This window comes from Apodemus sylvaticus, chromosome 1 (assembly GCF_947179515.1).
Source record: "Apodemus sylvaticus chromosome 1, mApoSyl1.1, whole genome shotgun sequence".
In the NCBI taxonomy this organism is placed as follows: Eukaryota; Metazoa; Chordata; class Mammalia; order Rodentia; family Muridae; genus Apodemus; species Apodemus sylvaticus.
Window position 1 is genome coordinate 171,753,767 of NC_067472.1, and position 27,185 is coordinate 171,780,951.

The 27,185-nt window shown below is 39.6% G+C and overlaps 1 protein-coding gene across 10 annotated transcripts in view; it reads left to right on the forward strand.

The window, feature by feature from the left end:
* The window catches only part of LOC127670388 (zinc finger protein 431-like), a 553,459-nt gene that overhangs the window by 378,397 nt on the left and 147,877 nt on the right, over nt 1-27,185 (forward strand). For 5 of the 10 annotated variants that reach the window (XM_052164763.1, XM_052164770.1, XM_052164779.1 and 2 more), the window contains 3 exons: nt 23,108-23,234; nt 23,443-23,503; nt 24,261-24,344. The exons of 1 other annotated variant lie outside the window; for it this stretch is intronic. In XM_052164763.1, coding sequence (XP_052020723.1) covers nt 23,108-23,234; nt 23,443-23,503; nt 24,261-24,344 — 272 coding nt within the window. Of the gene's footprint in view, nt 1-9,147; nt 9,206-23,107; nt 23,235-23,442; nt 23,504-24,260; nt 24,345-27,185 lie in introns of those variants that run through there. 4 more of the 10 variants (XM_052164745.1, XM_052164796.1, XM_052164788.1 and 1 more) reach the window with 3 other exon arrangements.

Sequence of the window (27,185 nt, forward strand, 5' to 3'; positions counted from 1 at the left end):
CCTTGTTTTGTTCCTTATTATAGTAAAATGTGTTTGAGTCTCTCTCCATTTCATTTGATGTTAGCTAAAGGCTTGCTATACATTTCCTTTACCACATTTAGTTAGATATGTCTCTTGTATCCCTAAACTTTCTAGAACTTTTATCATCAATAACTGTTGGATTTTGTTAAAGGCTATTTCATTTTCTAATAAGTATTTTCTCTCTATTTATATAGTGGATTACATCTTTTGATTTTTTTTTTTTTTTTTTTTTTTGTGTGTGTGTGTTGATCCATCTCTTCATCACTTGGGTGAAGTCTTCACAATCATGGCTAGTAATCTTGACATATTTTCTGATTCAGTTTGTAAGTATTTTATTGAGTACTTTGCATTTATGTTCATGAGGGAAATTAGTTTGTAATATTCTTTTTTGTTGAGTTTTTAATGTGTGTTGAGTATGGAGTTAACTTTCATTGTGTCCCATAAGTTTGGATATGTTATGTACTCATTTTCCTTTGATTCTAGAAGTGCTTAATTTCTATTTTTTTTTTAAGCATAGAATAAAGTCTATTTAGGGCATGGGGAGGGGAGTTAACGGGGTAGTAGAGGCAAAGAAAGGCAGAGAGAAGGAGTAGAGAAGTAGAGGATGGCCATGACCAAGTGAACAGAGGGGGGAAGGGGGAAGGGAAGAGCTCAAGAGGACAGGAAGGGCTAGAGTAAGTGAGTGACAGGATAAGAGAACCGTGCTTAATTTCTTTATCACTGTCTGACACATTTTCCCTTCAGTACAAAGTTTTTCCAGTTTCTATAGCGATCTGTCATTTCTTTATTTGATAATTTGTAGCTTTAATCCATGCTGGTCTGATAGGATGCAGCAGGGTATTTCAATTTTCTGGTATCTGTGAAGACTTTCACTGTGGAGACTTGTATTGAGTATGGCATTCATTTTGGAGAAATTTCCAAGAGTTGCTGAGAAGCATGTATATATTCTTTTGTGTTTGGGTGTAATGTGTTGTAATATGAGTTAGGTCCATTTGGCTGTTTAATGTTAGCTAGCTCGAGTTGTTCTCTGTTTAGTTTTTGTCTACAGGACCTGTCCATTGGTGAGAATGAGAAATTGAAGTCTCCCACTATAAATGAATGAGGGTCACTGTATGATTTAAGCTGCAAAGGTGTTTCTTTTACAATAGTAGCTACTCTCATTTTGAGGGCTTAGTTGTTATAAATTGAAATGTTATCTTGGTGAATTTTTTATTACTGGTTAATGGCCTTTATCTCTTTTGGTTAATTTTGGTTTGAATTCTATTTTTTTTTTAATATTAAAATTGGTACACCAGCTTGTTTCTTGCTTCTCTTTGTTTGGAGTATCTTTCCAACATTTTACCTTGAGGTAATGTCTTTTCTTGATAATTGAACTGGGTTTCTTTTATGAGTAGAAGGATGCATGGTGTTTTACCATCCATACTGATAGCCTGAGTCTTTCGTTGGGGGAATTGAGGCCATTAGTATTGAGAAATATCACTAATTCTTTTATTTTGTTGTTGTTGGGTGTGTGTGTGTGTGTGTGTGTGTATGTATGTGTGTGTATGTGTGTGTGTGTGTGTGTGTTTGAGCGTGCACGAGTATACTTTTGGTTTGCTGATAATGTGAGATGACTTATTTCCTGTGTTTTCATGTTTGTAGCTAGCCTCTTTGTTTTGGATTTTTCCTTCTCTACTTTTTTCTTTTTTTTTTTTTTTAACTTTTATTTATTATATGTTAAACACACTAGAGCTGTCTTCAGACACACCAGAAGAGGGTGTCAGATATTGAAGTCTCCCACTATAAATGCATGAGGGCCAGTGTGTGATTTAAGCTACAAAGGTGTTTCTTTTACAATGGTAGCTACTCTTATTTTGGGGGCTTAGTTGTTATAAATTGAAATGTTATTTTGGTGAATTTTTTATTACTGTATAGTGTTGTGTATCTCTTTTGGTTAATTTTGGTTTGAATTCTATTTTTTTTTATATTAAATTTGGTACTTGTCAGACCATGTTACGGATAGTTGTGAGTCACCATGTGGTTGCTGGGATTTGAACTCAGGACCTTTGGAAGAGCATTCAGTGCTCTTAACTGCTGAGCCATCTCTCCAGCCCCTTCTCTAACTTTCTGTAAGACTGTATTTATAAATATTGTTTTTTTTATCTTACTTCTTTCATTTATGGTAATTGAAGTTTTCTAGGTTTAGTAATCAGGGCTGGCTTCTCTGGATTCATAGAATCTGTGTCCAAGCTCTCAGTGTCTCCTCTAAGTAGCCTGGAGTTATTCTAGGTCACAGAGATATAATAAGTTACTTAGTTTCCCCTTTCATTGTTAATTATGTTTAGTGTTTAGATTATTACATGGCAAGGGGACTTTCTTTTATGGTTCAGTCTATTTGGTATTCTGTATGCGTCATGACATTTCCTTTAGATAAAAAAAAATTTTTATGGTTTTGTTGAAAGTATTTTCTAGATATTTGTTTTGGTATTCTTCTCGATTCCTGTTATTCATCATTTTTGTCCTTTCATACTACACTAAAGTTTCTAGATATTTTGTGCTAGAACAATAGTTTTTTTTTTTTTTTTTGGTTTTTTTTTTTTTGTTTGTTTGCTTGTTTGTTTTTTTGTTTTTCAAGACAGAGTATCTCTGTGTAGCTCCAGCTGGCCTGGAACTCACCCTGGAGACCAGGCTGGCCTCTATCTCAGAAATCTGCCTGCCTCAGCCTCCCAAGTTCTGGGATTAAAGGCATGTGCCATCACAGCCTGACTAGAACATTTTTATATGTAACATTTTCTTTGACCAATGTATCCATATCATCCATTACATCTTAAATATCTCATTCTCTCCTCCATCTCCATTCCGTGGGAAACCCTTGCCTTTGTAGTTCTTCTTTACAGTCTTAAATTGTTCATTTCAGGATTTTCTTAGTCTATGTTTCCTTTATTGTTTCTATTTTCAGTTTAAGATCTTGAACTGTTTTACTTCAACTGTTTTTTCTTGACTTTATTTAAGGGATCTACTGTTTTCCTGAAATTATTTGCCTTTTCCTGGCTGTCCTAAATGGATTTGTTGATTTTCTCCAATCGCTTGACTGTGTTTCCCTGGATTTTTTAATGGATGTATTCACTTCCTCTTTAAGGGCCTGCATCATCTACATAGAGTCGGCTTTAATGTCTTTTTCTTGTGCTTTCAGCTATGTTGAAATAATGAGGACCTGTTGTGATAGGATAGCTTGGCTCTGTTGCTGATTATATGCCTATGCTGGTATCTAGATATCTGGGTGTAGGGTGATTTTAGGTCTAGGTTCTGGTTTCTGCATTTGTCTTGTTTGAATGGGAGTTTTGTACCTGTGGTTCTGTTTGCCCTCTGTATTTTTGGAGTGTGTTGGCTAAATGTTGCCTAACTTACTGACATTCCTAGCTGGTTTGTTCAAGTGGGAATGCTTTCTGGTGTGGGGGGCTTGAGATAGAGAAAGCCAGGGAGACATGATCTTAGCTATTCATAGAGCACATAGATGAAGGGGTGGTTAAGGTGCCTCTGCTGTTTTCTTCCAGTGCTAAAGACAACTTTGAAGCTTGTGTCTGGAATAAGTGATAGAATTGACAGATCTCTGGACAGCCTACTTGATCTTCTGACACGCGTGGCATGTGGTTTAACAGGGGCTGTCTGCCCGAGTTGGGGCTAGGACACAGAAATGATGTAGGAAAGGAAGGACAAGTAATGGTATGTTTTGTCTACAAAGGCATAAACAGGGGGAGAGGAAGCTTCCCCTTGTATTCTGTTTTAGTGCTAAGGGCAACTGTGAGAATTTAGTCTCTGGTAACTAATAATGGGGTAAGTCTTTGTACAGACTACCTAGTCTTTTGGTATGTATGGCATGTTGTTAATCAGGGGGTATCTGACCATAGTTTGTAGCTAGGACAAAGAGATGAGCAGGAAAGGATGTGTATTAGGGTTTTTTTAGGGTCATAGAACTTATGCAATGTTTCTCTATATTGAGGAAGTTTAATGTGATGACTTTCAGTTTGTAGTTCACTACCCGAACTATGGTCAGCTGTGAATGGGCAGTGCAAGAATTTAGTAGTTGCTTTGACCCATGAGGCTGGGTGTTTCTGCTGGTCTTCTGTAGAATTAGATTCCAACAGATCTGTTGGCAAGCAGGCGAAGAAGAGTGAATCTTCCTTCTTCCAGAGACCTTATGTACATCTCCAGCAGAAGGTATGACCCACAGAGTGTAGAAATACCCCTATGGAAGTGGTCGTGGTCTGAGTTATATAGATGCCTGAGCCTGAGACAGTGACCGAACCATAGAGACAGCCAGATAATAATTTTTGTCCATGGTCTTTGTTCCTTCATTTTGTAGTTTGACGTGTTCTAAGCTACTCTCCCAAAGTGATAAATTGTGGTCTGACAGAATCAGCCAAATAAACCCACTTATTACATGAGATGTTTTTGGTTAGAGGATTTAACAACAGCAGAGATGCAATTTAGGACAAAAATGTCCCTTAAAGGTGATTTTGTTGCTGTACAGAACCGGTAGATTTGTCTTTATGTTGAATGTAGAAGATACCAGGACTTTACCAAAGTTTTCTTTTTTTAAATGACCTGGATAATTGGAGTGTTGATAGTAATGGAGCTAGAGGAATTCAATGTCAAAGGGATTCAGTTAAAAATAGATTCTAGGAAAAAATTAAGCTAGTGGTCATTTGTGTGATATTATGGCCCCTAATTTTTCTTTTTCTCACTATGCCCTGAGAAATTGAGTAAGGCAGAATTTAAAAGTAATGGGCTGATATCATAGATGAAATATTCAGTCTGTTGGGTGGTTATTACGGGGGCTTGGTGGGGGGAGGCTCATTCATAACTATAGTGAAAAAAACAAATAGTGGTCCATGGGGAAAAACAGCAGTAGGTAGTTTCGATGGCAGTTAAATGTTGAAACAGGCAGGAGTTTTCAAGAAGGTTATCATCATTAAAGAGAAGGACTTTGCTATCCATTAGAATCCTAAGAAGATGCCCAACAGGTCACACTGTCCTGCTAAGACTTCAATTAATATAATGAGTAGGCAAAGTGATTCAGAGTCCCTGGAAGCAACTTTATACAAAACCTGTTGCAACTGTGGTCTAAGCATGGCAAGATCCATCAGCACAACTTAGAATCCAAACTGGGCAGGATCACTTATGTTGTATTTGTTCTGGAAACAAGAAAGATAAAAAAGGTGATGTCATGAATCCTTAGTGTGTGGTTTTAGTTGCTCATTTACTCCAGCCATCTATGTTTGACTGAATCAGAGCTGAACTGAGAAGACTGTAACAGTTCCCTGCATGAAACTGTGAGGTTGATGCCCAAGTTGCATTTTGAGACCACAAGTTGATCTAAGCAATGAGAGGTCTGCCATGGACAGCTGTGTGTAAGGAGTGGAAGTAACCAACGAGAAACACTTATGAGAAGTTGAAGGAGCAGGGCCATTCAAGTCCTTTAAATGTGAATTTGCATGAGTCTGAGACAGAACTACAGCCTCTGGTGTTTGTGCTGCTGGGGTTGTCTCTTGCTTTGGTTCAATCTTCTCTCCCTGTGTACCCATTCCTTTCTATTGGGTTGGGAGTAGGTATTGTGTGCCACTGTATGCTAGGAAGATATAACTTGTTTTGTGATTTTACGAGATGTGTCACTCAAGAGACTGCCTTGAGTGTCAAAAGCAACTTAGGACATTTGAACAGGGTACAAGTTGTTTCAGAATATGGGAATCAGTGAAGTTAGACTACAAGCATTTTCATCATGGGATGACCATGAGCTAGCTTATAGATACCAGAGTCAGAATGCAGTCAATTGAATGAAAGATCTCCCTATCTGGGGTGATGTCTTTGAACTATTGAAGCTGGTGTATGAGGAGCTTTTCTAGATGAAATTCTTCAGTATGGGCAGGATTTGAGTGTTCATAGACCCATTTCTGATTCTTTCTGTCTACTTTTTGGTGGTTAAAATTGGTCAGTCAGCTTCTTGCTTTTGGAGTCATGCTGTCACCATTATAGACTCTATCCTTAAATCAAGTAGGACAGTGTAGAAGCAATTTGTATTCTGTTCTACACAATTCTGTTATCCTAACTTTTCATAGTTTTAATTTTGTTGTATTTGTTTTTGAAGACAGGATTTCATCTGTGAAAGACTGGATGTCCTATAAGTAAATAATTTGACTAGAATGGACCCAAATTTAGAGATCCACCTGACTGGATCTTTTGGGCTGGGATTATGTATTGGTCAACATGCCTGGCTTTATTGTTTTAGGTGCCTGGAATATATGTTTTGCACAAGACAAGCATGTGCTGTTGTTTTGTGCTTCACTCACATCTTTTATTTTATTTTATTTTATTTTATTTCATTTATCGAGCACATTGTCGCTGTCTTCAGACAGAGCAGAACAGGGCATCAGATCCCATAACAGATGGTTGTGAGTCACCATGTGGTTGCTTGGAATTGAACTCAGGACCTCTGGAAGAGCCTAAGTGCTCTTAACCAGAGCCATCTCTCCAGCCCTGTTCAGTCACATCTTGAATAATGTAATTTTCCAGAGGGTATTATACTAATTCCCATGATGGCATTTATTTATAACATTAATACTGCCTGATCCTTCTGATTCATTTGATTTTAAGGGTGAGACCTTCTTCCTACATGTTGTCTTTTTTTGAATTCCTTGAATGACTGTGAATGTATAAGCACCTCTGTGTGTCTGGTCCTCACTATAGTCAAAAGACAGCCTTGGAACTCCTGAACTTGGAGTACTGAATACTTCTGAGCTTCCATTGTAAATACTGGCAATTGAGTCCTATATCTAAGACCAACAAGAGCTATGAAGCACTGAGCCATCTCTCTGGCACTTAGTTGTTTATTTATAATCAACATTTATATATTTTCATTTGTTCATTATTACTTAAACATCTATTGACTTTAAGTAAGATATTTTATTTTATATTTTATTGAATATGTTCTTTTAGTACATTTCAAATGTTATACCCTTTCCTGGTTTTCCCTCATCTCAAAAAACATCCAACCCATCCTCCCTCCCCCAACCTCCACAAAGATGTCCTTCCACCTAACCCACTCCCATCTATAGCTCCCCCCAGTCTTGATGTCCCCAAGATGGGGAATCTATCAAGTCTTCATAGGACCAAGAATCTCCTCCCACTAATGCCTGACAAGGCATTCCTCTGACACAAATGCAGCTGGAACCATGTGTACTCCTTGGTTGATGGCTTAGTCCCTGGGAACCCTGGGGGTTCTGGTTGGTCGACATCATCGTTTTTCCCATGAGGCTGCAAACCCTTTCATCTCCTCCAACTCTTCCATTGGGGACCCGGCTCTCAGTCCAGTGGTTGGCTGCTAGCATCTGCCTCTGTACCTGCTCTTGCAGGGCCCCTCAGGAGACAGCCATATCAGGATCCTTTGAACAAGCACTTCTTGGCATCTGTAATAGTGTCAGGGTTTGATGACTGTTTATAGTATGAATCCTTAGGTAAGACAGTCTCTGGATGGCCTTTCCTTCACTCTCTGCCCCACACTCTGTCTTCATAAATTCTCCTGTGAGTATTTTGTTCCCTTTTCAGAAAAACTGAAGCACCCACACTTTGGTCTTCCTTCTTCTTGAGCTTCATGTGGTCCATGAATTGTATGTGTTTATTCTGAGCTTTTGGGCTAATATCCACTTATCAGTGAATGTATACCTTGTGTGTTCCCTTCTGATTGCATTACCTTACTCAGGATGATATTTTCTAGTTCCATCCAGTTGTCTAATAATTTCATGAATTCATTGTTTTAAAAGCTGCGTAGTACTCCAATGTGTAAATATATCACATTTTCTGTATCCATTCCTCCGTTGAAGGACATCTGGGTTCTTTCCAGCTTCTGACTATTATAAATAAGGCTTCTATGAACATAGTGGAACATGTGTCCTTACTACATGTTGGACCACATTCTGGGTATATGCCAGGAATAGAATAGCTGGGTCCTCAGGTATAATTTTCTGAGGAAACACCAAACTGATATCCAGAGTGGTTGTACCAGTTTGCAATCCCACCAGCAATGGAGGAGTGTTCCTCTTTCTCCACATTCTTGCCAGCATCTGCTGTCTCCTGTGTTTTTCATCTTAGCCATTCTGACTGGTGTGACATGGAATCTCAGGGTTGTTTTGATTTTCATTTCCCTGATAAATAAGGATGTTGAACATTTCATTAGGTGCTTCAGAGCCACTCAAGTTTCCTCAGTTGAGAATTCTCTGTTTAGCTCTGTACCCCATCTTTTAATAGGGTTATTTGACTCCTTGGATTCTAACTTCTTGAATTCATTGTATACATTAGATATTAACCTTCTATTGGATGTAGGACTGGTAAAGATTTTTTTCCCAATCTATTGATTGCTGTTTTGTCCTATTAATAGTGTCCTTTGCCTTACAGAAGCTTTGCAGTTTTCTGAGGTCCAATATATAGATTCTTGTTCTTAGAGTATAAGCTATTGGTGTGCTGTTTAGGAAAATTTCCCCTGTGCCCATGTGTTCAAGGCTCTTTCCCACTTTTTCCTCCATAAACTTCAGTGTATCTGGTTTTATGTGGAGGTCCTGGATCTACTTGGACTTGAGCTTTGTAGAAGGAGATAAGAATGGGTTGATTTGCATTTTTCTACATGTTGACTTCCAGTTGATCCAGCACAGTTTGTTAAACATACTGTCGGTTTCCCATAGGAATTTTTTAGCTCCTTTGTCAGATGTCAAGTGACCATAGTTGTGTGGGTTCATTTCTGGGTCCTCAAATCTAGTCCATTGATCTACCAGCCTATCACTGTAGCAATACCATACAGTTTTTATCACTATTGCTCTGTACTAGAGCTTGAGGTTAGGGATGGTGATTCCCCCACAAGTCCTATTGTTGTGCAGAATAGTGTTCACTATCCCGTTTTATTTTTATTTTTTTTATATCAAATGAATTTACAGAGTGCTCTTTCTAGCTCTATGAAGAATTGATTTGGAATTTGCATGGGGATTGCATTGTATTTGCAGATTGCTTTTGGCAAGATGGCCATTTTTGCTATAATAATCCTGCCAGTTCATGAGCATGGGAGATCTTTCCATCTTCTGAGATCTTTGATTTCTTTCTTCAGAGGTTTGAAGTTCCTGTCATACAGATCTTTCACTTGCTTGGTTAGAGTCACACCAAGGTATGTAATATTATTTGTGAGTATTGTGAAGGGTGTCGTTCCCTTAATTTCTTTCTCAGCTTGTTTATCCTTTCAGTAGAGGAAAGCTACTGATTTGTTTGAGTTAATTTTATATCCCGCCACTTTGCTGAAGTTGATTATCAGCTTTAGGAGTTCTCTGGTGCAATTTTTGGGGTCACTATAAGCAAATAGTGATATTTTGACTTTTTCCTTTCCAATTTGTATACCTTTGACCTCATTTTGTTGCCTAATTGTTCTAGGTGGAATTTGAAGTTGAATAGATAGAGTGGGCAGCCTTGTCTGGTGCCCGATTTTAGGGTACATGAGATTATTTCAGTATTCCTGTACCTGTTGAAGCCTATTTGTGACAAATTATCTTGACAATTTTGGAGAAGTTACCATGAGGTGCTGGGAAGGAGGTATATTCTTTTGTTTTAGGACGAAATGTTCTATAAATATCTGTTAACTCCATTTAGTTCATAATTTCTGTTACTTTCACTATGTCTCTGTTTAGTTCTGTCACTATGATTTGTTCATTGCTGAGAGTGGGATGTTGAACTCTCTGACTATTATTCTGTGAGGTGCAATGTGGGCTTTGAGCTTTAATAAAGGTTCTTTTAGGAATGTGGGTGCCCTTGCATTTGGAGCATAGATGTTCAGAGTTGAGAGTTCTTCTTGGTAGATTTTTTTCCTTTGACCAGTATAAAGTGTCCTTCCTTATCTTTTTTGACAACTTCCATTTGAAAGTTGATCTTACCTCATATAAGAATGGCCACTTGATCTTGTTTCTTGGGCCCAGTAGTTTGGAAAATTGTTTTCCAACCTTTGACTCTGGGGTCGTGATTGTCTTTGTCACTGAGGTGGGTTTCTTGTATGCAGCAAAATATTGGATCCTGTTTACTTATCCAGTGTGTTAGTCTGTGTCTTTTTCTTATGGAATTGAGTCCATTGATGTTAAGAGAAATTAAGGATAAGTGATTTTTGCTTCCTGTTATTTTTGTTGTTAAAGGTGGAATTATGTTTGTGTTGCTATCTTCTTTTGTGTTTGTTGAAACATTATCTTTGTGCTTTTTCTAGGGTGTAGTTTCCCTCCTTGTGTTGGTATTTTCTACCCATTATCCTTTGTAGAACTGGGTTTGTCAAATGATATTGTGTGAATTTGGTTTTGTCTTGGAGTATCTTGTTTTCTCAGTCTATGGTAATTGAGATTTTTGCTGGGCATATTAGCCTGGACTGGCATTTATGTTCTTTTAGGGTCTGTCCAGGATCTTCTAGTTTTTATAGTTTCTGGTGAGAAGTCTGGTGTAATTCTGATAGATATGCCTTTTTATGTTACTTGACCTTTTTCCCTTATTGCTTCTAAAATTCTTTCTTTGTTTAGTACATTTGGTGTTTTGATCATTATTAGACGGGAGAAATTTCTGTTCTGTTTTGTACCATCTTACAATTCCACCAGCAGTGGAGGAGTGTTCCTCTTTCTCCACATCCTCGCCAACACCTGCTGTCTCCTGAGTTTTTAACCTTAGCCATTGTGACTGGTGTGAGGTGAAACCTCAGGGTTGTTTGGATTTGCATTTCCCTAATGACTAATGATGTTGAGCATTTCTTAAGGTGCTTCTTGGCCATCCGAATTTCTTCAGGTGAAAATTCTTTGTTTAGTTCTGTACTGTACCCCATTTTTTAATAGGGTTATTTGGTTCCCTGGGGTTAACTTCTTGAGTTCCTTGTATATATTGGATATTAGCCCTCTATCGGATGTAGGGTTGGCAAAGATCTTTTCCCAGTTTGTTGGTTGCTGTTTTGTCCTTTTGACGGTGTCCTTTGCCTTATAGAAACTTTGTAATTTTATTAGGTCCTATTTGTCAATTCTTGATCTTAGAGCATAAGCTATTGGTGTTCTGTTCAGGAATTTTTCCCCTGTGCCCATGTCCTCCAGGGTCTTCCTCAGTTTCTTTTCTATTAGTTTCAGTGTGTCAGGTTTTATGTGGAGGTCCTTGATCCACTTGGAGTTGAGCTTAGTACAAGGAGATAAGAATGGATCAATTTGCAATCTTCTGCATGCTGACCTCCAGTTGAACCAGCACCATTTGTTGAAAAGGCTATCTTTTTTCCCCTGGAGGTTTTCAGCTCCTTTGTTGAAGATCAAGTGACCATAGGTGTGTGGATTCATTTCTGGGTCTTCAATTCTCTTCCACTGGTCCACTTGTCTGTTTCTGTGCCAATACCATGCAGTTTTTAACACTATTGCTCTGTAGTATTGCTTGAGGTCTGGGATATTGATTCCCCCAGAAGCTCTTTTACTGTTGAGAATAGTTTTAGCTATCCTGTGTTTTTTGTTATTCCAGATGAATTTGAGAATTGCTTTTTCTAACTCTAAGAGGAACTGAATTGGGATTTTGATGGAGATTGCATTGAATCTGTACATTGCTTTTGGAAAGATGGCCATTTTAACTATATTAATCCTGCCAATCCAAGAACATGCCAGGTTCTTCCATTTTCTGAGGTCTTCTTCCATTTCCTTCTTCAGAGACCTAAAGTTCTTCTCATACAGATCTTTTATATGTTTGGTTAGAGTCACACCAAGATACTTTATATTGTTTGTGGCTATTGTGAAGGATGTTATTTCCCTAACTTCTTTCTCAGCCTGTTTATCCTTTGAGTATATAATGCCTACTGATTTGCTTGAGTTGATTTTATAACCAGACACTTTGCTGAAGTTGTTTATAAGCTATAGAAGTTCTCTGGTGGTGTTTTTTGGGTCACTTAATTATACTATCATATCATCTGCAAATAGTGGTAATTTGATTTCTTCCTTTCCAATTTGTATCTCTTTGACCTCCTTATGTTGTCTAATTGCTCTATCGAGAACTTCAAGTACTATATTGAAAAGATATGGAGAGAGAGGGCAGCGTTGTCTAGTCCCTGATTTTAGTGGGATTGCTTCAAGTTTCTCCCTATTTTGTTTGATGTTGGCTACCGGTTTGCTGTATATTGCTTTTACTATGTTTAGGTGTGGGTCTTGAATTCCTGTTCTTTCCAAGACTTTCAGCATGAAAGGATGCTGAATTTTGTCAAATGCGTTTTCAGCATCTAATGAAATGATCATGTGGTTTTTTACTTTGAGTTTGTTTATGTAGTGGATTGCATTGATCGATTTCCTTATATTGAACCATCCCTGCATCCCTGGGATGAAGCCTACTTGATCATGGTGGGTGATCGTTTTGATGTGTTCTTGGATTCGGTTGGCAAGAATTTTATTTAGTATTTTTGCATTGATATTCATTCATAAGGGAAATTGGCCTGAAGTTCTCTTTTTTTGTTGGATCTTTGTATGGTTTTGGTATCAGCATAATTGTGGCTTCGTAGAATGAGTTAGGTAGTGTTCCTTCTGTTTCTATTTTGTGGAAAAGTTTGCAGAGTATTGGTGTTAGGTCTTCTTTGAAGGTCTGATAGAATTCTGCACTAAAACCATCTGGTCCCGTGCTTTTTTTGATTGGGAGACTTTCTATGACTCCTTTTATTTCTTTAGGGGTTATGGTACTGTTTAGATGATCTATTTGATCCTGATTTAATTTTGGTGTTTGATATCTGTACAGGAAACTATCCATTTCCTCCAGATTCTCCAGTTGTGTTGAGTATAGGCTTTTGTAGTAGGATCTGATGATTTTTGTATTTCCTCTGATTCTGTTGTTACGTCTCCCTTTTCATTTTTAATTTTGTTAATCTGGATACTGTCTCTGTGCCTCTTGGTTAATCTGGCAAAGGGTTTATCTATCTTGTTGATTTTTTTTTTTTCAAAGAACCAGGTCCTGGTTTTGTTGATTCTTTGTATGGTTCTCTTAGTTTCTACTTGATTGATTTTAGCCCTGAGTTTGATGATTTCCTGTCTTCTACTCCTCTTGGGTTAATCAGCTTATTTTTGTTCCAGGGCTTTCAGGTGTTTTGTTAAGCTGCTAGTATATGCTCTCTTCTTTTTCTTTTTGGAGGCACTTAGGGCTATGAGTTTTCCTCTTAGCACTGCTTTCATTGTATCCTATACATTTGGGTATGTTGTGTCTTCATTTTGATTAAATTCTAGAAAGTCTTTGATTTCTTTCTGTATTTCTTCCTTGACCAAAGTATCCTTGAATATTGTTCAGTTTCCATGTGTATGTCGGCTTTCTGTTGATTTTGTTGCTATTGAAGACCACTTTTACTCCATAGTGATCTGATAGGAGGCATGGGATTATTTCAATTTTCTTATATTTGTTGAGGTCTGTCTTGAGACCAATTATATGATCGATTTTTGAGAAGGTCCCATGGGGTGCTGAGAAAAAGGTATATTCTTTTGCTTTAGGATGAAATGTTATATATAAATCTGTTAACTCTAATTGGTCCAAAGCTTCAATTAGTTTCACTGTGTCCCTGTTTAGTTTCTGTTTTCCTGATCAGTCCATTGAGGAGAGTGGAGTGTTGAAGTCACCCACAATTATTGCATTAGGTGCAATATGTACTTTGAGCTTTAGTAAAGTTTCTTTTATGAATGAGGGTGCTTTTACATTTGGAGCATAGATGTTTAGGATTGAGAATTCTTCTTCGTGTATTTTTCCTTTGACCAGCAAGAAAGTGTTCCTCAGTGTCTCTTTTGGTGACTTTAGATTGAAAGTCAATTTTATCTGAAATTAGAGTTGCTACTCCTGCTTGTTTCCTGAGACTGTTTGCTTATAAAATTGTCTTCCAGCCTTTTACTCTAAGATAGTGTTTGTGTTTGACTCTAAGGTGTGTTTCCTATAGGGTCCTGTTTACATATCCAGTCTGTTAGTCTATGTCTTTTTATTGGGGAATAAGTCCATTGATTTTAAGTGATATTAAGGAATAGTGATTATTACTTCCTGTCATTTTTGATGTTGCTTTTTATATTTGATTGTTTATCTTCTTTTGGGTTGATGAACGAAGGTTACTATCTTGCTTTTTCCAGGGTGAAGTTTCCTTCCTTGTATTGATGTTTTCCTCCTACTATCCTTTGTAGGGCTGGGTTTGTGGAAAGATATTGGTTACACTTGGTTTTGTCATGGAATATCTTGGTTTCTCTATCTATGGTGATTGAGAGTTTTGCTGGGTATAGTAGTTTTGACTGGCATTTGTGTTCTCTTATAGTCTGCATGAGCTCCGCCCAGGATCTTCTAGCTTTCATGGTCTCTGGTGAGAAGTCTGGTCTAATTCTGACAGGTCTTCCTTTATATGTTACTTGCCCCTTTTCTCTTACTGCCTTTAATATTCTTTCTTTGTTTAGTATATTTCGGGTTTTGATTATTATGTGATGGGAGGTATTTCTGTTCTGGTCCAGTCTGTTTGGAGTTCTGTAGGCTTCTTGTATATTCATGGGCATCTCTCTTTTTAGCTTAGAAATGTTTTCTCCCATAATTTTATTGAAGATATTTGCTGGCCCTTTAAGTTGTAAATCTTCACTCTCATCTATTCCTATGATTCTTAGGTTTGGCCTTCTCATTGTGTCCTGGATTTCCTGGATTGTCCTGGATATTTTGGGTTACAAGCGTTTTGCATTTTGCATTTTCTTTGACTTTGAGTCCATGGTTTCTATGGTACCTTCAGCATCTGAGATTCTTTCTTCTATCTCTTGTATTCTGTTGTTGATAGTTGCATTGATGGCCCCTGATTTCTTCCCAAGGTTTTCTATCTCCAAAGTTGTCTCCCTTTGTGATTTCTTAGTTGTTTCTACTTCTGGTTTTAGATCTTGGATGGTTTTGCTCAGCTCCTTCACTTGCTTGTTTCTGTTTTCCTGTAATTATTTAAGAGATTTTTGTGTTTCCTCTTTCATGATCTCAGCCTGTTGACCAAAGTTCTCCTGTATTTTTTTTTTTCTATATAGTAAGGGAATTTATTGATGACTTACAGTCTGCAGTCCAACTCCCAACAATGGTCAGCAGCAGCTGTGAATGGAAGTCAAAGGATCTAGCAGTTACTCAGTCCCACAAGGCAAGCAGGTGAAGGAGAAAGAGTGCTTTCTTCCAATGTCTTTATGTAGGTCTCCAGCAGAAGGTGTGGTCCAAATTAAAGTTATGTGCCACCACACCTGGACCTAGGACTTGCTTTGTTTCAGATGACATTGAACTCAGAGATCTCCCTGTCTTAATCTTCTGGGATTCATGGCCACTATGTCTCAAGATCTCCATACTAAGATCGAGGTCAGAAATTCATATCTCCCAGCCTCCAGATTAGGATCACAGGTGAGACTTCCAATTCTGGACTGTAGTTCATTCCAGATATAGTCAAGGTGGCAACCAGGAATTGCCACTACACACAGTTTTCACAATTATCATCATAAAAATATGTTTTTGTTTGGTTGTCTTTATATATTTTGAGTTTTTAATAAAAGATAAACTGGAGGGTCATTTTATTGCAATATAAGCTTAAATACCTTTGTAATAGTTTAAAAGAAATTAAGATAGTAGATTAACAGGACACTCAGTACTAGCCAAATGACTCAAATAGAATTAATTTACTTTCTGTATCCTAGTATAAGCAAACACTCACTCAAAACACTTTTGAAGAAAGAGAATAGAAAGGTGGCTTAGCATTAAGAGCATTTTTTGTTGTAAATAAAGAATACACCGAATAAAAAAATGAAACAAAAAACAAAAAAACAAACAAAAAACAAACAAACAAACAAAAGAGCATTTGTTCTTGCAGAGGACCTGGGTTTGTTTTCTTTCTTCTTCTTTTTTTTTTAATAAATATTTTTTTTTATTCGATATATTTTTTATTTACATTTCAAATGATTTCCCCTTTTCTAACCCCCCACTCCTTGAAAGTCCCGCAAGCCCCCTTCTCTCCCCCTGTCCTCCCACCTACCCCTTCCCACTTCCCCGGTCTGGTTTTGCCGAATACTGCTTCACTGAGTCTTTCCAGAACCGGGGGCCACTCTTCCTTTCTTCTTGTACCTCATTTGATGTGTGGATTATGTTTTGGGTATTCCAGTTTTCTAGGTTAATATCCACTAATTAGTGAGTGCATACCATGATTCATCTTTTGAGTCAGGGTTACCTCACTTAGTATGATGCTCTCTAGCTCCATCCATTTGCCTAAGAATTTTATGAATTCATTGTTTCTAATGGCTGAATAGTACTCCATTGTGTATATATACCACATTTTTTGCATCTACTCTTCTGTTGAGGGATACCTGGGTTCTTTCCAACTTGTGGCAATTAAAAATAGGGCTGCTATGAACATAGTAGAGCATGTATCCTTATTGCATGGTGGGGAATCCTCTGGGTATTTGCCCAGGAGTGGTATAGCAGGATCTTCTGGAAGTGAGGTGCCCAGTTTTCGGGGGAACCGCCAGACTGATTTCCAGAGTGGTTGTACCAATTTGCAACCCCACCAGCAGTAGAGGAGTGTTCCTCTTTCTCCACACCCTCTCCAACACTTGCTGTCTCCTGAATTTTTAATCTTAGCCATTCAGACTGGTGTAAGGTGAAATCTCAGGGTTGTTTTGATTTGCATTTTCCTAATGACTAATGAAGTTGAGCATTTTTTAAGATGCTTCTCCGCCATCCGAAGTTCTTTAGTTGAGAATTCTTTGTTTAACTCTGTACCCTACTTTTTAATAGGGTTGTTTGGTTTTCTGGAGTCTAACTTCTTGAGTTCTTTATATATATTGGATATTAGCCCTGTATCTGATGTAGGATTGGTGAAGATCTTTTCCCAATTTGTTGGTTGCCGATTTGTCCTCTTGATGGTGTCCTTTGCCTTACAGAAACTTTGTAATTTTATGAGGTCCCATTTGTCAATTCTTGATCTTAGAGCATACGCTGTTGGTGTTCTGTTCAGAAACTTTCTCCCTGTACCGATGTCCTCAAGGGTCTTCGCCAGTTCCTTTTCTATTAGCTTCAGAGTGTCTGGCTTTATGTGGAGGTTCTTGATCCATTTGGATTTGAGCTTAGTACAAGGAGACAAGGATGGATCAATTCACATTCTTCTGCATGCTGACCTCCAGTTGAACCAGCACCATTTGTTGAAAAGGCTATCTTTTTTCCATTGCATGTTTTCAGCCTCTTTGTCGAGGATCAAGTGGCCATAGGTGTGTGGGTTCATTTCTGGATCTTCAATCCTGTTCCATTGATCCTCCTGCCTGTCACTGTACCAATACCATGCAGTTTTTAACACTATTGCTCTGTAGTATTGCTTGAGGTCAGGGATACTGATTCCCCCAGAATTTCTTTTGTTGCTGAGAATAGTTTTAGCTATCCTGGGTTTTTTTGTTATTCCAGATGAATTTGATAATTGCTCTTTCTAACTCAGTGAAGAATTGAGTTGGGATTTTGATGGGTATTGCATTGAATCTGTATATTGCTTTTGGCAAAATGGCCATTTTAACTATATTGATTTTACCAATCCATGAGCATGGGAGGTTTTCCCATTTTTTGAGGTCTTCTTCCATTTCCTTCTTCAGAGTCTTGAAGTTCTTGTCATATAGATCTTTCACATGTTTGGTAAGAGTCACCCCAAGATACTTTATACTGTTTGTGGCTATTGTGAAGGGGGTCATTTCCCTAATTTCTTTCTCAGCCTGCTTATCCTTTGAGTATAGGAAGGCCACTGATTTGCTTGAGTTGATTTTATAACCTGCCACTTTGCTGAAGTTGTTTATCAGCTGTAGGAGTTCTCTAGTGGAGTTTTTTGGGTCACTTAGGTAGACTATCATGTCATCTGCAAATAATGATAGTTTGACTTCTTCCTTTCCAATTTGTATCCCTTTGACCTCCTTATGTTGTCGAATTGCCCGAGCTAGTACCTCAAGTACAATATTGAAAAGATAAGGAGAGAGGGGCAGCCCTGTCTAGTCCCTGATTTTAGTGGGATTGCTTCAAGTTTCTCTCCATTTAGTTTGATGCTGGCTACCGGTTTGCTGTATATTGCTTTTGCTATGATTAGGTATGGGCCTTGAATTCCTGTTCTTTCCAAGACTTTCAGCATGAAAGGATGCTGAATTTTGTCAAATGCTTTTTCAGCATCCAATGAAATGACCATGTGGTTTTTTTCTTTGAGTTTGTTTATGTAGTGGATTGCATTGATGGATTTCTGCATATTGAACCAACCCTGCATTCCCGGGATAAAGCCTACTTGATCATGGTGGATGATCGTTTTGATGTGTTCTTGGATTCGGTTGGCAAGAATGTTATTGAGTATTTTTGCATCGATGTTCATAAGGGAAATTGGTCTGAAGTTCTCTTTCTTTGTTGGATCTTTGTGTGGTTTTGGTATCAGCGTAATTGTGGCTTCCTAGAAGGAATTGGGTAGGGTTCCTTCTGTTTCTATTTTGTGGAATAGTTTGAAGAGTATTGGTGTTAACTCTTCTTTGAAGGTCTGATAGAATTCTGCACTGAATTCTCTCTGGTCCTGTGCTTTTTTTGGTTGGAAGACTTTCTATGACTCCTTCTATTTCTTTAGGCATTATGGGACTGTTTAGATGATCTATTTGGTCCTGATTTAATTTTGGTATTTGGTATCTGTCAAGGAAATTGTCCATGGAGGAAATTTCCTCCAGATTCTCCAGTTGTGTTGAGTACAGGCTCTTATAGCAGGATCTGATGATTTTTTGGATTTCCTCAGTTTACGTTGTTATATCTCCCTTTTCATTTTTAAGTTTGTTAATTTGGATACTTTCTCTGTGCCCTTTGGTCAGTCTGGCTAAGGGTTTATCTATCTTGTTGATTTTATCAAAGAACCAGCTCCTGGTTTCGTTGATTCTTTGTATGGTTCTCTGTGTTTCTACTTGATTGATTTCGGCCCTGAGTTTGATGATTTCCTGCCTTCTACTCCTCCTGGGTGAAATAGCTTCTTTTTGTTCCAGGGCCTTCAGGTGTGTCATTAAGCTGGTAATGCATGCTCTCTCCATTTTCTTTTTGGAGGCACTGAGGGCTATGAGTTTTCCTCTTAGCACTGCTTTCATTGTGTCCCATAGATTTGGGTATGTTGTGTCTTCATTTTCATTGTGTTCTAAAAAGTCTTTAATTTCTTTCTTTATTTCTTCCTTGACCAAGGTATCATTGAGTAGAATATTGTTCAGTTTCCACGTGTATGTGGGTTTTCTGTTGTTTTTGTTGCTATTGAAAACAACTTTTACTCCATAGTGATCTGATAGAAGGCATGGGATTGGTTCGATCTTCTTATATTTGTTGAGGTCTGTCTTGTGACCAATTATATGGTCGATTTTGGAGAAGGTACCATGAGGTGCTGAGAAAAAGGTATATTCTTTTGCTTTAGGATAGAATGTTCTATATATATCTGTTAAATCTAATTGGTCCAAAGCTTCAATTAGTTTCATTGTGTCCCTGTTTAGTTTCTGTTTTCCTGATCGGTCCATTGAGGAAAGTGCAGTGTTGAAGTCACCCACAATTATTGTGTTAGGTTCAATGTGTGCTTTGAGCTTTAATAAAGTTTCTTGTACGAAAGAGGGTGCCCTTGCATTTGGAGCATAGATGTTCAGGATTAAGAGTTCTTCTTGTTGTATTTTTCCTTTGACCAGCAAGAAGTGTCCCTCAGAGTCTCTTTTGATGACTTTGGGTTGAAAGTCAATTTTATCTGATATTAAAATGGCTACTCCAGCTTGTTTCCTGAAACTATTTGCTTGTAAAATTGTCTTCCAGCCTTTTACTCTAAGGTAGTGTTTGTCTTTGACCCTTAGGTGTGTTTCCTGTAAGCAGCAAAATGAAGGGTCCTGTTTATGTATCCAGTCAGTTAGTCTATGTCTTTTTATTGGGGCATTGAGTCCATTGATGTTAAGTGATATTAAGGAATAGTGATTGTTACTTCCTGTCATTTTTGACGTTATTTTTTAAATTTGATTGGTTAACTTCTTTTGGGTTTGATGAAAGTTTCCTATCTTGCTTTTTCCAGGGTGAAGTTTCCCTCCTTGTATTGGTGTTTTCCTCCTATTATCCTTTGTAGGGCTGGGTTTGTGGATAGATATTGGGTAAACTTGGTTTTGTCATGGAATATCTTAGTTTCTCCATCTATGGTGATTGAGAGTTTTGCTGGGTATAGTAGTTGTGGCTGGCATTTGTGTTCTCTTAGAGTCTGCATGAGATCTTCCCAGGATCTTCTAGCTTTCATAGTCTCTGGTGAGAAGTCTGGTGTGATTCTGATAGGTCTTCCTTTTTATGTTATTTGGCCTTTTTCTCTTACTGCCTTTAATATTCTTTCTTTGTTTAGTACATTTGGGGTTTTGATTATTATGTGACGGGAGGTATTTCTATTCTGGTCCAGTCTATTTGGAGTTCTGTAGGCTTCTTGTATATTCATGGGTATCTCTCTCTTTAGGTTAGGGAAGTTTTCTTCCATAATTTTATTGAGGATATTTACTGGGCCTTTAAGATGTAAATCTTCACTCTCATCTATGCCTATAATTCTTAGGTTTGGCCTTCTCATTGTGTCCTGGATTTCCTGGATGTTTTGGGTTACAAGCTTTTTGCATTTTGCATTTTCTTTAAGTGTTGAGTCCATGGTTTCTATGGTATCTTCAGCATCTGAGATTCTTTCTTCTATCTCTTGTATTCTGTTGTTGATATTTGCATCTATGTCCCCTGATTTCTTTCCAAGGTTTTCTATCTCCAAAGTTGTCTCCCTTTGAGTTTTATTAGTTGTTTTACTTCTGATTTTAGATCCTGGATGGTTTTGCTTAGCTCCTTCACTTGCTTGTTTGTGTTTTCCTGTAATTCTTTAGGAGATTTTTGTGTTTCCTCTTTCATGACCTCAGCCTGTTGACCAAAGTTCTCCTGTATTTCTTTAAGTGATTTTTGCGTTTCCTCCTTATTGACTTTTGTCTTCTCCTGAATTTCTTTCAGTGATTTTTGTGTTTCCCTTGCAAGGGCTTCTAACTTTTGATCCATTTTCTCCTGAATATCTTTAAGTATGTCCTTCATGTGTTCCTGTACCAGCATCATGACCAGTGATTTTAAATCCAAATCTTGATTTACTGGTGTGATGGATGGGGTATCCAGGACATGCTGGTAAAGGAGAATTGGGTTCAGATGCTGCCATATTGCCTTGATTTCTGTTAGTGACATTCCTGCGTTTGCCTTTTGCCATCTACTTCTCACTGGTGTTAGTTGGTCTTGTCAATGCTGGACTCACCAGTGCAAGCTGCCCCTTCCCAGGTGGCCTCTGGTGCACAACTTACCTCCTGCACTGCCTGTAGTCAGGGTGTTCAGATCCTGAAGCAGACACCTGAAGGCTCCCCCTTGGGCCCGGTGGATTCACCGGAGCACACCGACTTCTCCCCGCTGGCCGCCCGAAAGCCCCTCTTGCCTCTTGTAGGACCTGGAGATGTGGTGTTTCCGCCCAGGCTGATCTGGATCTGGAAGCGGAGAGGTCTGAGGGCTACCGCCAGAGGCTCTGGACTGGAGCGTAAGCTCTGTGGTACAGGAGCAAGCTGTGCTGTGAGCTCCCAGACTGCCTCCGGGTGCACACCAGGTCTCCTGCACTTTCTGGAGACCGAGTGCTGTGGCCCAGGCTGTTCAGATCCCAATGCAGGCACCTGAAGGCTCCTGCTGGGGCCCGCTGGACTCACCAGAGCACACCGACTTCTCTCCGCTGGCCATCCGGAAGCCCCTCTTGCCTCTTGCAGGACCTGGAGATTCTCCTGTATTTCTTTAAATGATTGTTTGCGTTTCCTCCTTATTGGCTTCTATCTTTTGACCTGTATTCTCTTGGATTTCTTTTAATGATTTTTGTCTTTCCCTTATAAGGGCTTCTATCTTTTGATACATTTCCTCCTGAATTTCTCTAATAGATTTATTTATGTCCTTCATGTGTTCCTGTAACAGCATCATGACCAGTGCTTTTAAATCCAAATCTTGTTTTTCTGGTGTGTTCTGATATCCAGGACTTGCTATTAAGTGAGAATTGGATTCAGATGCTGCCATATTGCCTTGATTTCTGTTAGTATCGTTCCTACATTTGCCTTTTGCCATCTAGTTCTTACTGGTGTTAATTGGTCTAATCACTGGCTGGCGCTTCAACCTCCTTTGAGCCTATAAGGCTATTTCTACAACACTGGACGTCTGGGCTTCCCCTGGCACAGATTGCTGATGTGCTGCCATCCTCTTGGGTGCTGTTGGAGCCCTGGTGTGTCCTGCCCCAAGCAATGTTATGCTTGGGTTGTCTCTGTGGACTGAACCTGGTACTGCCCGTCTGCTCTGTCAGAGAGAGAAGATGGCAGCGGGGATCCCGCAGGGCACCGGCCACATGCCTGACTGGCACACAGACGAACCATTGTTCTCCCAGTTCCTGGGCGCAGGCAGCAGCCCACAGCTTGGTTGTCCGCATCCCCAGAGGTCTTACACTCGGGCTAGCTCAGTGCCTGGGGTCGCCTGTCTCGTCTGGCTGGGGACAAAGTTGGCGTCTCTGCCTTCTCCGCCTGAGTACCGGAGCCTTGCTGGCCCAGGGAGGAACTGCTGCTCTCCCAGTTCCTAGGTGCAGGCTGCAGCCCACAGCTTCCCAGAGGTCTTACACTTGGGCTAGCTCAGTACCTGGGGTTGCCTGTTTCCTCTGGCTGGGGACAAAGATGGCAACTCCGCCTTCTCCACCTGACTGAGTCAGTTTGTAACTCTTTATATTGGTTTCTCTGTGGTGTTAATATGTCCTCCCCCCGCACCCCCATTTCTGCCTTTCTCGGTCTGTTAATTGGCATTTCTTTTACTAGGCTATGTGCTATTCAAAGGGCACAGCAATTCCAGGTGAACCTCATAGTTTGGATTTCTTCTAAAATGATTTCATGATTATAGTAGGATTTCTCTGTCAGGGGCTAAGTTTTGGAAGCACCAGAATTATATGAATATATTGTCAATGAAGTATTCATTACAGTGTTATCACAATCATGCTTTCTCTCGTACACATTAGGATGCATTGACCTATGATGAGGTGCATGTACACTTCACTCGGGAGGAGTGGTCCTTGCTGGATGCATCTCAGAACAGACTTTACAAAGATGTGATGATTGACACATACAGGAACTTCATTGCTATAGGTAAAACTGAATTTTCCTTTGAGTTTAAAATTAAGGGAGGGGGTGGGTGGGTGGGGGGGCAGCTGTTTCTTTGTTATTGATGCTCCTCTGTAATCTTGAATGAGAATGAGGAAGTATAAGAAACAGGCATGGTTCTAAGATTCATTGTAGATAATGGCTAACTGACTAATTTCCAATGTATCATACATTTCCTGGTACTACATTTTAGGATACAATTGGGAAGACCATAATATTGAAGAATATTGTCAAAGTGATAGAAGACATATAAGGTAATTGTTTTGTGAAACCTGATTCGAATGTGCTTCTGAAGAAAATTTGATGTGTTCTCAAAATTTTAAAGATCAGCAACAGTTTATGTTGACTATTAAATTCTCACAAGCCACATACCTCCATGCAAGTCAGCTGCTATGTTCTTGTAAGGCATTCCTCTATGACAGTATATCTTAACAGATATAACTATTTGAATCATGTCACCATTACAGCTACACTATAGAACTGCCATTTCATGTACTTTCATATGACTATGTCCAAAATCTTCTAATTAGCAAATAGTCCATAGTAAAACTGTTGATTTTCATATACTTGTCTTAAATTTGCTAAGTTTAGTAAGAGAGGAAGTTTATGAGATTCAAGAATGTTGTTGTGGAAAAACCTTAATCCGTACCCTACACTTCATGTCTATGAGGAACAAAATGTCAATCTTTGTGAATGCAAGGTGGAATCCTTTATTTGTTATTCTTCTAATAGGTATATCATATGTCATAATGGATACAGGCCATATGAGCATAGGGATATTGAGATGCAGAGTACCTCTCTTTCCTAGACATATTAGATGGTATCTGCTAGTCCCCACTTTGAGGAGACTTTCTGAATGTCATACAAGTTTGTAATCACTTAGTTTTTCAACTTCATTTGGAATACAACTACAAACATACACTACAGAAAATCACTATGAGCCTTAGGACTATGGAAATTCTGTTTGTGCTTCACTTTTCAAATATTGTATGTGTTGGTTTTTCCATGCAGTTCGTCTGCCTACATGCCATGTAGGTCATCTGTTTGCCTGCCTCATGGGCCGGGAGGATGTGGTGGAGATGCGAGCTGCAATGAGTAGGTCACACCAGGACAAACAGTTCCACATGGGGCTTTATTTAAGATGGGGAAAAGTGTAGCGGGTCGAAAGACGGAACGAGAAGAAAAAGAGAGAGCGGAGAAACGGTATCCAATTATATATGGGTGATAATGTAAATCACAGATAAAAGTGGGCCATTGAATTATGGGTATATGGCGGCTGTTGCCATGGCAGTAGGCCTGTACTTGCACTGTGCTAATTGTCGCCTATATGACGTCACAGGTCTCCATACTAACATCCCACCATTTCTGTTATTAAAAAGAAAAGGAAAAGTAGAGGGGGGACCCAATTGTGAAGAGGAGTGAGGGCGCCGTGTCTCTTAAACTACTTCCTACTTTCTAGGGGCGTTGTCAATTTTGGGGTGTAGCTTATGTTCACCATCGGGGTCTCCTTGGTATACGTTGTCATCAGGTACCTCTGTAGACAGCAGCTCTTCTGTGGGCAGCGGCTGATAATTCTGTAACAGAAACTGATTAATAGTTTGGTTAGAAGTTTTTTGTATTTGCTGTTGGAGGAATGCAGAAACAAGATTAATGGGGCAGGGAGCAAACATTAACACCAGGAAAATGACTAGAAAAGGCGTTACAAAAGGGAGTATCCACTTCCATATAGCGTTTCTGAAAATGTCAGAGCTGGAGGTCTCACGATCTCTGAAGTTCTTTATGTCTGACTGAACCTCCTGGAGTTTGTTTCTCACTATCCCGGATTGGTTGGCATAGAAACAGCATTCTTCTTGAAGAAACAAGCAAAGACCACCTTCTTCAGCTGTCAGGACATCTAGGCCCCATCGGTTCTGAAGCACCACGGCTGCCAAAGAATCGATCTGCTTCTGGACAGTAAGCACAGTTTCAGTCATTCCCTGGAGATCGCTTTTAAACTGGGAAGTGAATGTATTGTATTGGGCCAGAGAAGTCGTTATTCCTGCCACACCAGTACCAACACCTATGGCTATTCCTGTAGCGACCAAGAGTGGCACGATCTGAACTGCCCTCTCGTGTCAAGCAGCTATATCTACAGCTGGGATTGGCAGGGGCTTATTTCCCTGGATTACTCCCAGCTCAGGGAAAAGGAGCACCAATGTGCAAACTCCTGACCAGCTGGCAGGGAGGCGATGGTATACCTGGGTGCCACAAAGAATTGACGTTCTGGATTGCAGGGCATTGTGGTAGAGATGATATATCAAAGCTTATGGTTTTAGTATAGTCTAGGGAACTTAGTGCTCCTACAGAAACTGTCCCAGAGGTCTTAAAATGGTTTGCCATGCCAAAGAGAGGGACAGAGGTAAGGTACAGAGTCATGGTGACATCAGAGTCAGGACAGCTAACAAAAGGTGAAGTAACGTTATTTGGCAGTATCACTGGAGAACCTGTAACAGTTTTGAGTCTATTCCCGGGGGTACACATAAGCAACAATCCTTAAAGTGACCAGGCCTGGTGACATTAAGGAGCTGGTATGCTGAGGTTAAGGTTTGAAGCAACAGGCGAAATGACGAGTTAGTGCCATTTATGAGGGTGCTGTCAAAGAATCAAGGACCTCAGAGGAGTGTTTAATTATCTCCCCTACTTTTCCAGTATCTAGTGGTTGGGCAATTGAGATATATTTTCTCTGAATATGGATGTTACTTACTGGGGAACTGGGCTGGTTTTTACGATAGAGCTCCAACAACTCCTGTCACCCACCTGGAATCCCAGGGGTCTTGTATGTAGAAAAGTGTCTTGTGGTGTTGATAGAAGAAATGATTGACCAGTGATCCTAGCATATGTATCTGACAATACCAACATGGGCAGCCCCCATATTCCTCTGGTCGTTTTTTACAATAATCTTTTGTCTGGTCAAAGAGAAAGCAAGTATAGAGATCATAATACTTAGATGGGATAACACATACAGGGATGATCGTGATTTGGAGCGGTTCCTGGCATCTGTCTATGGAGCAGTTTCTTGACCCTATTTGGAAAGACTGTTTGTTATCCGTGGTGATTTCTTGAACCTTGAATCTCCAGATGTAAGGACTGCCCTGGATGGGAACGTAGAACAGCAGGGTAGGAGAAGAAACCCATGTCTAATCCAATGAGGTTGAGCTCAGCTGCCAGAGTTGAGTCTCACGTTCTGGAATTGGGGACAAGGTGGATGGTCTCAATGTCCCCTGGAGCTTAATAGAGTATGGTCCTGTTAGGGCTGACATGTATGAAGAAGAGTCATTTGTAGGTGGAGGGATGAAAGGTTTGAGGTGAGACAGGTGGACCCAATGAGAGAATCCTTCGAGTTTAGCCGCTATAGGGGTCATGAGAATCACCTTAAAAGGGCCATTTGGGAGAGAGGGGTAAGGGCCGATGATCTGGAGGGGATAAGAGGACTTGGTCTCCAATGTTGACAGGTAGTGGACAGGAGACAGTCTGTGACTGCGGTAGATGGTGGTCAGCAAAGTCTCATAGGAGAGAGCAAAGGTGGCAAAGCAGTGGGGTGAGTAGGTGGTCTGGGAGGGGAGAACATTTAGGTGAAAGACCAGGAGTTAAAACTGGACATCCATACTTAAGTTCAAAGGGTGAGATCAGAAGAGGTCACCCTTGGGGAGAGCTCGTAGCCTGAAAAGAGCCAGAGGTAGGAGTTTTACCCCGTCAAGGTGAAGTTCCTGTGACCAGTTAGCAAGAGTGGTTTTTAAAGAGCGGTTAGTTCCTTCTACCTTACCTGAAGATTGAGGATGGTAGGGAATGTGAAAATGCCAAGGGATGTTTAAGGCCTTAGATAGACTGTGAGAGATCTGGGAAGTAAATTCAGGACCATTGTCTGACTGAAGGGAGGCTGGAACACCAAATCGGGTA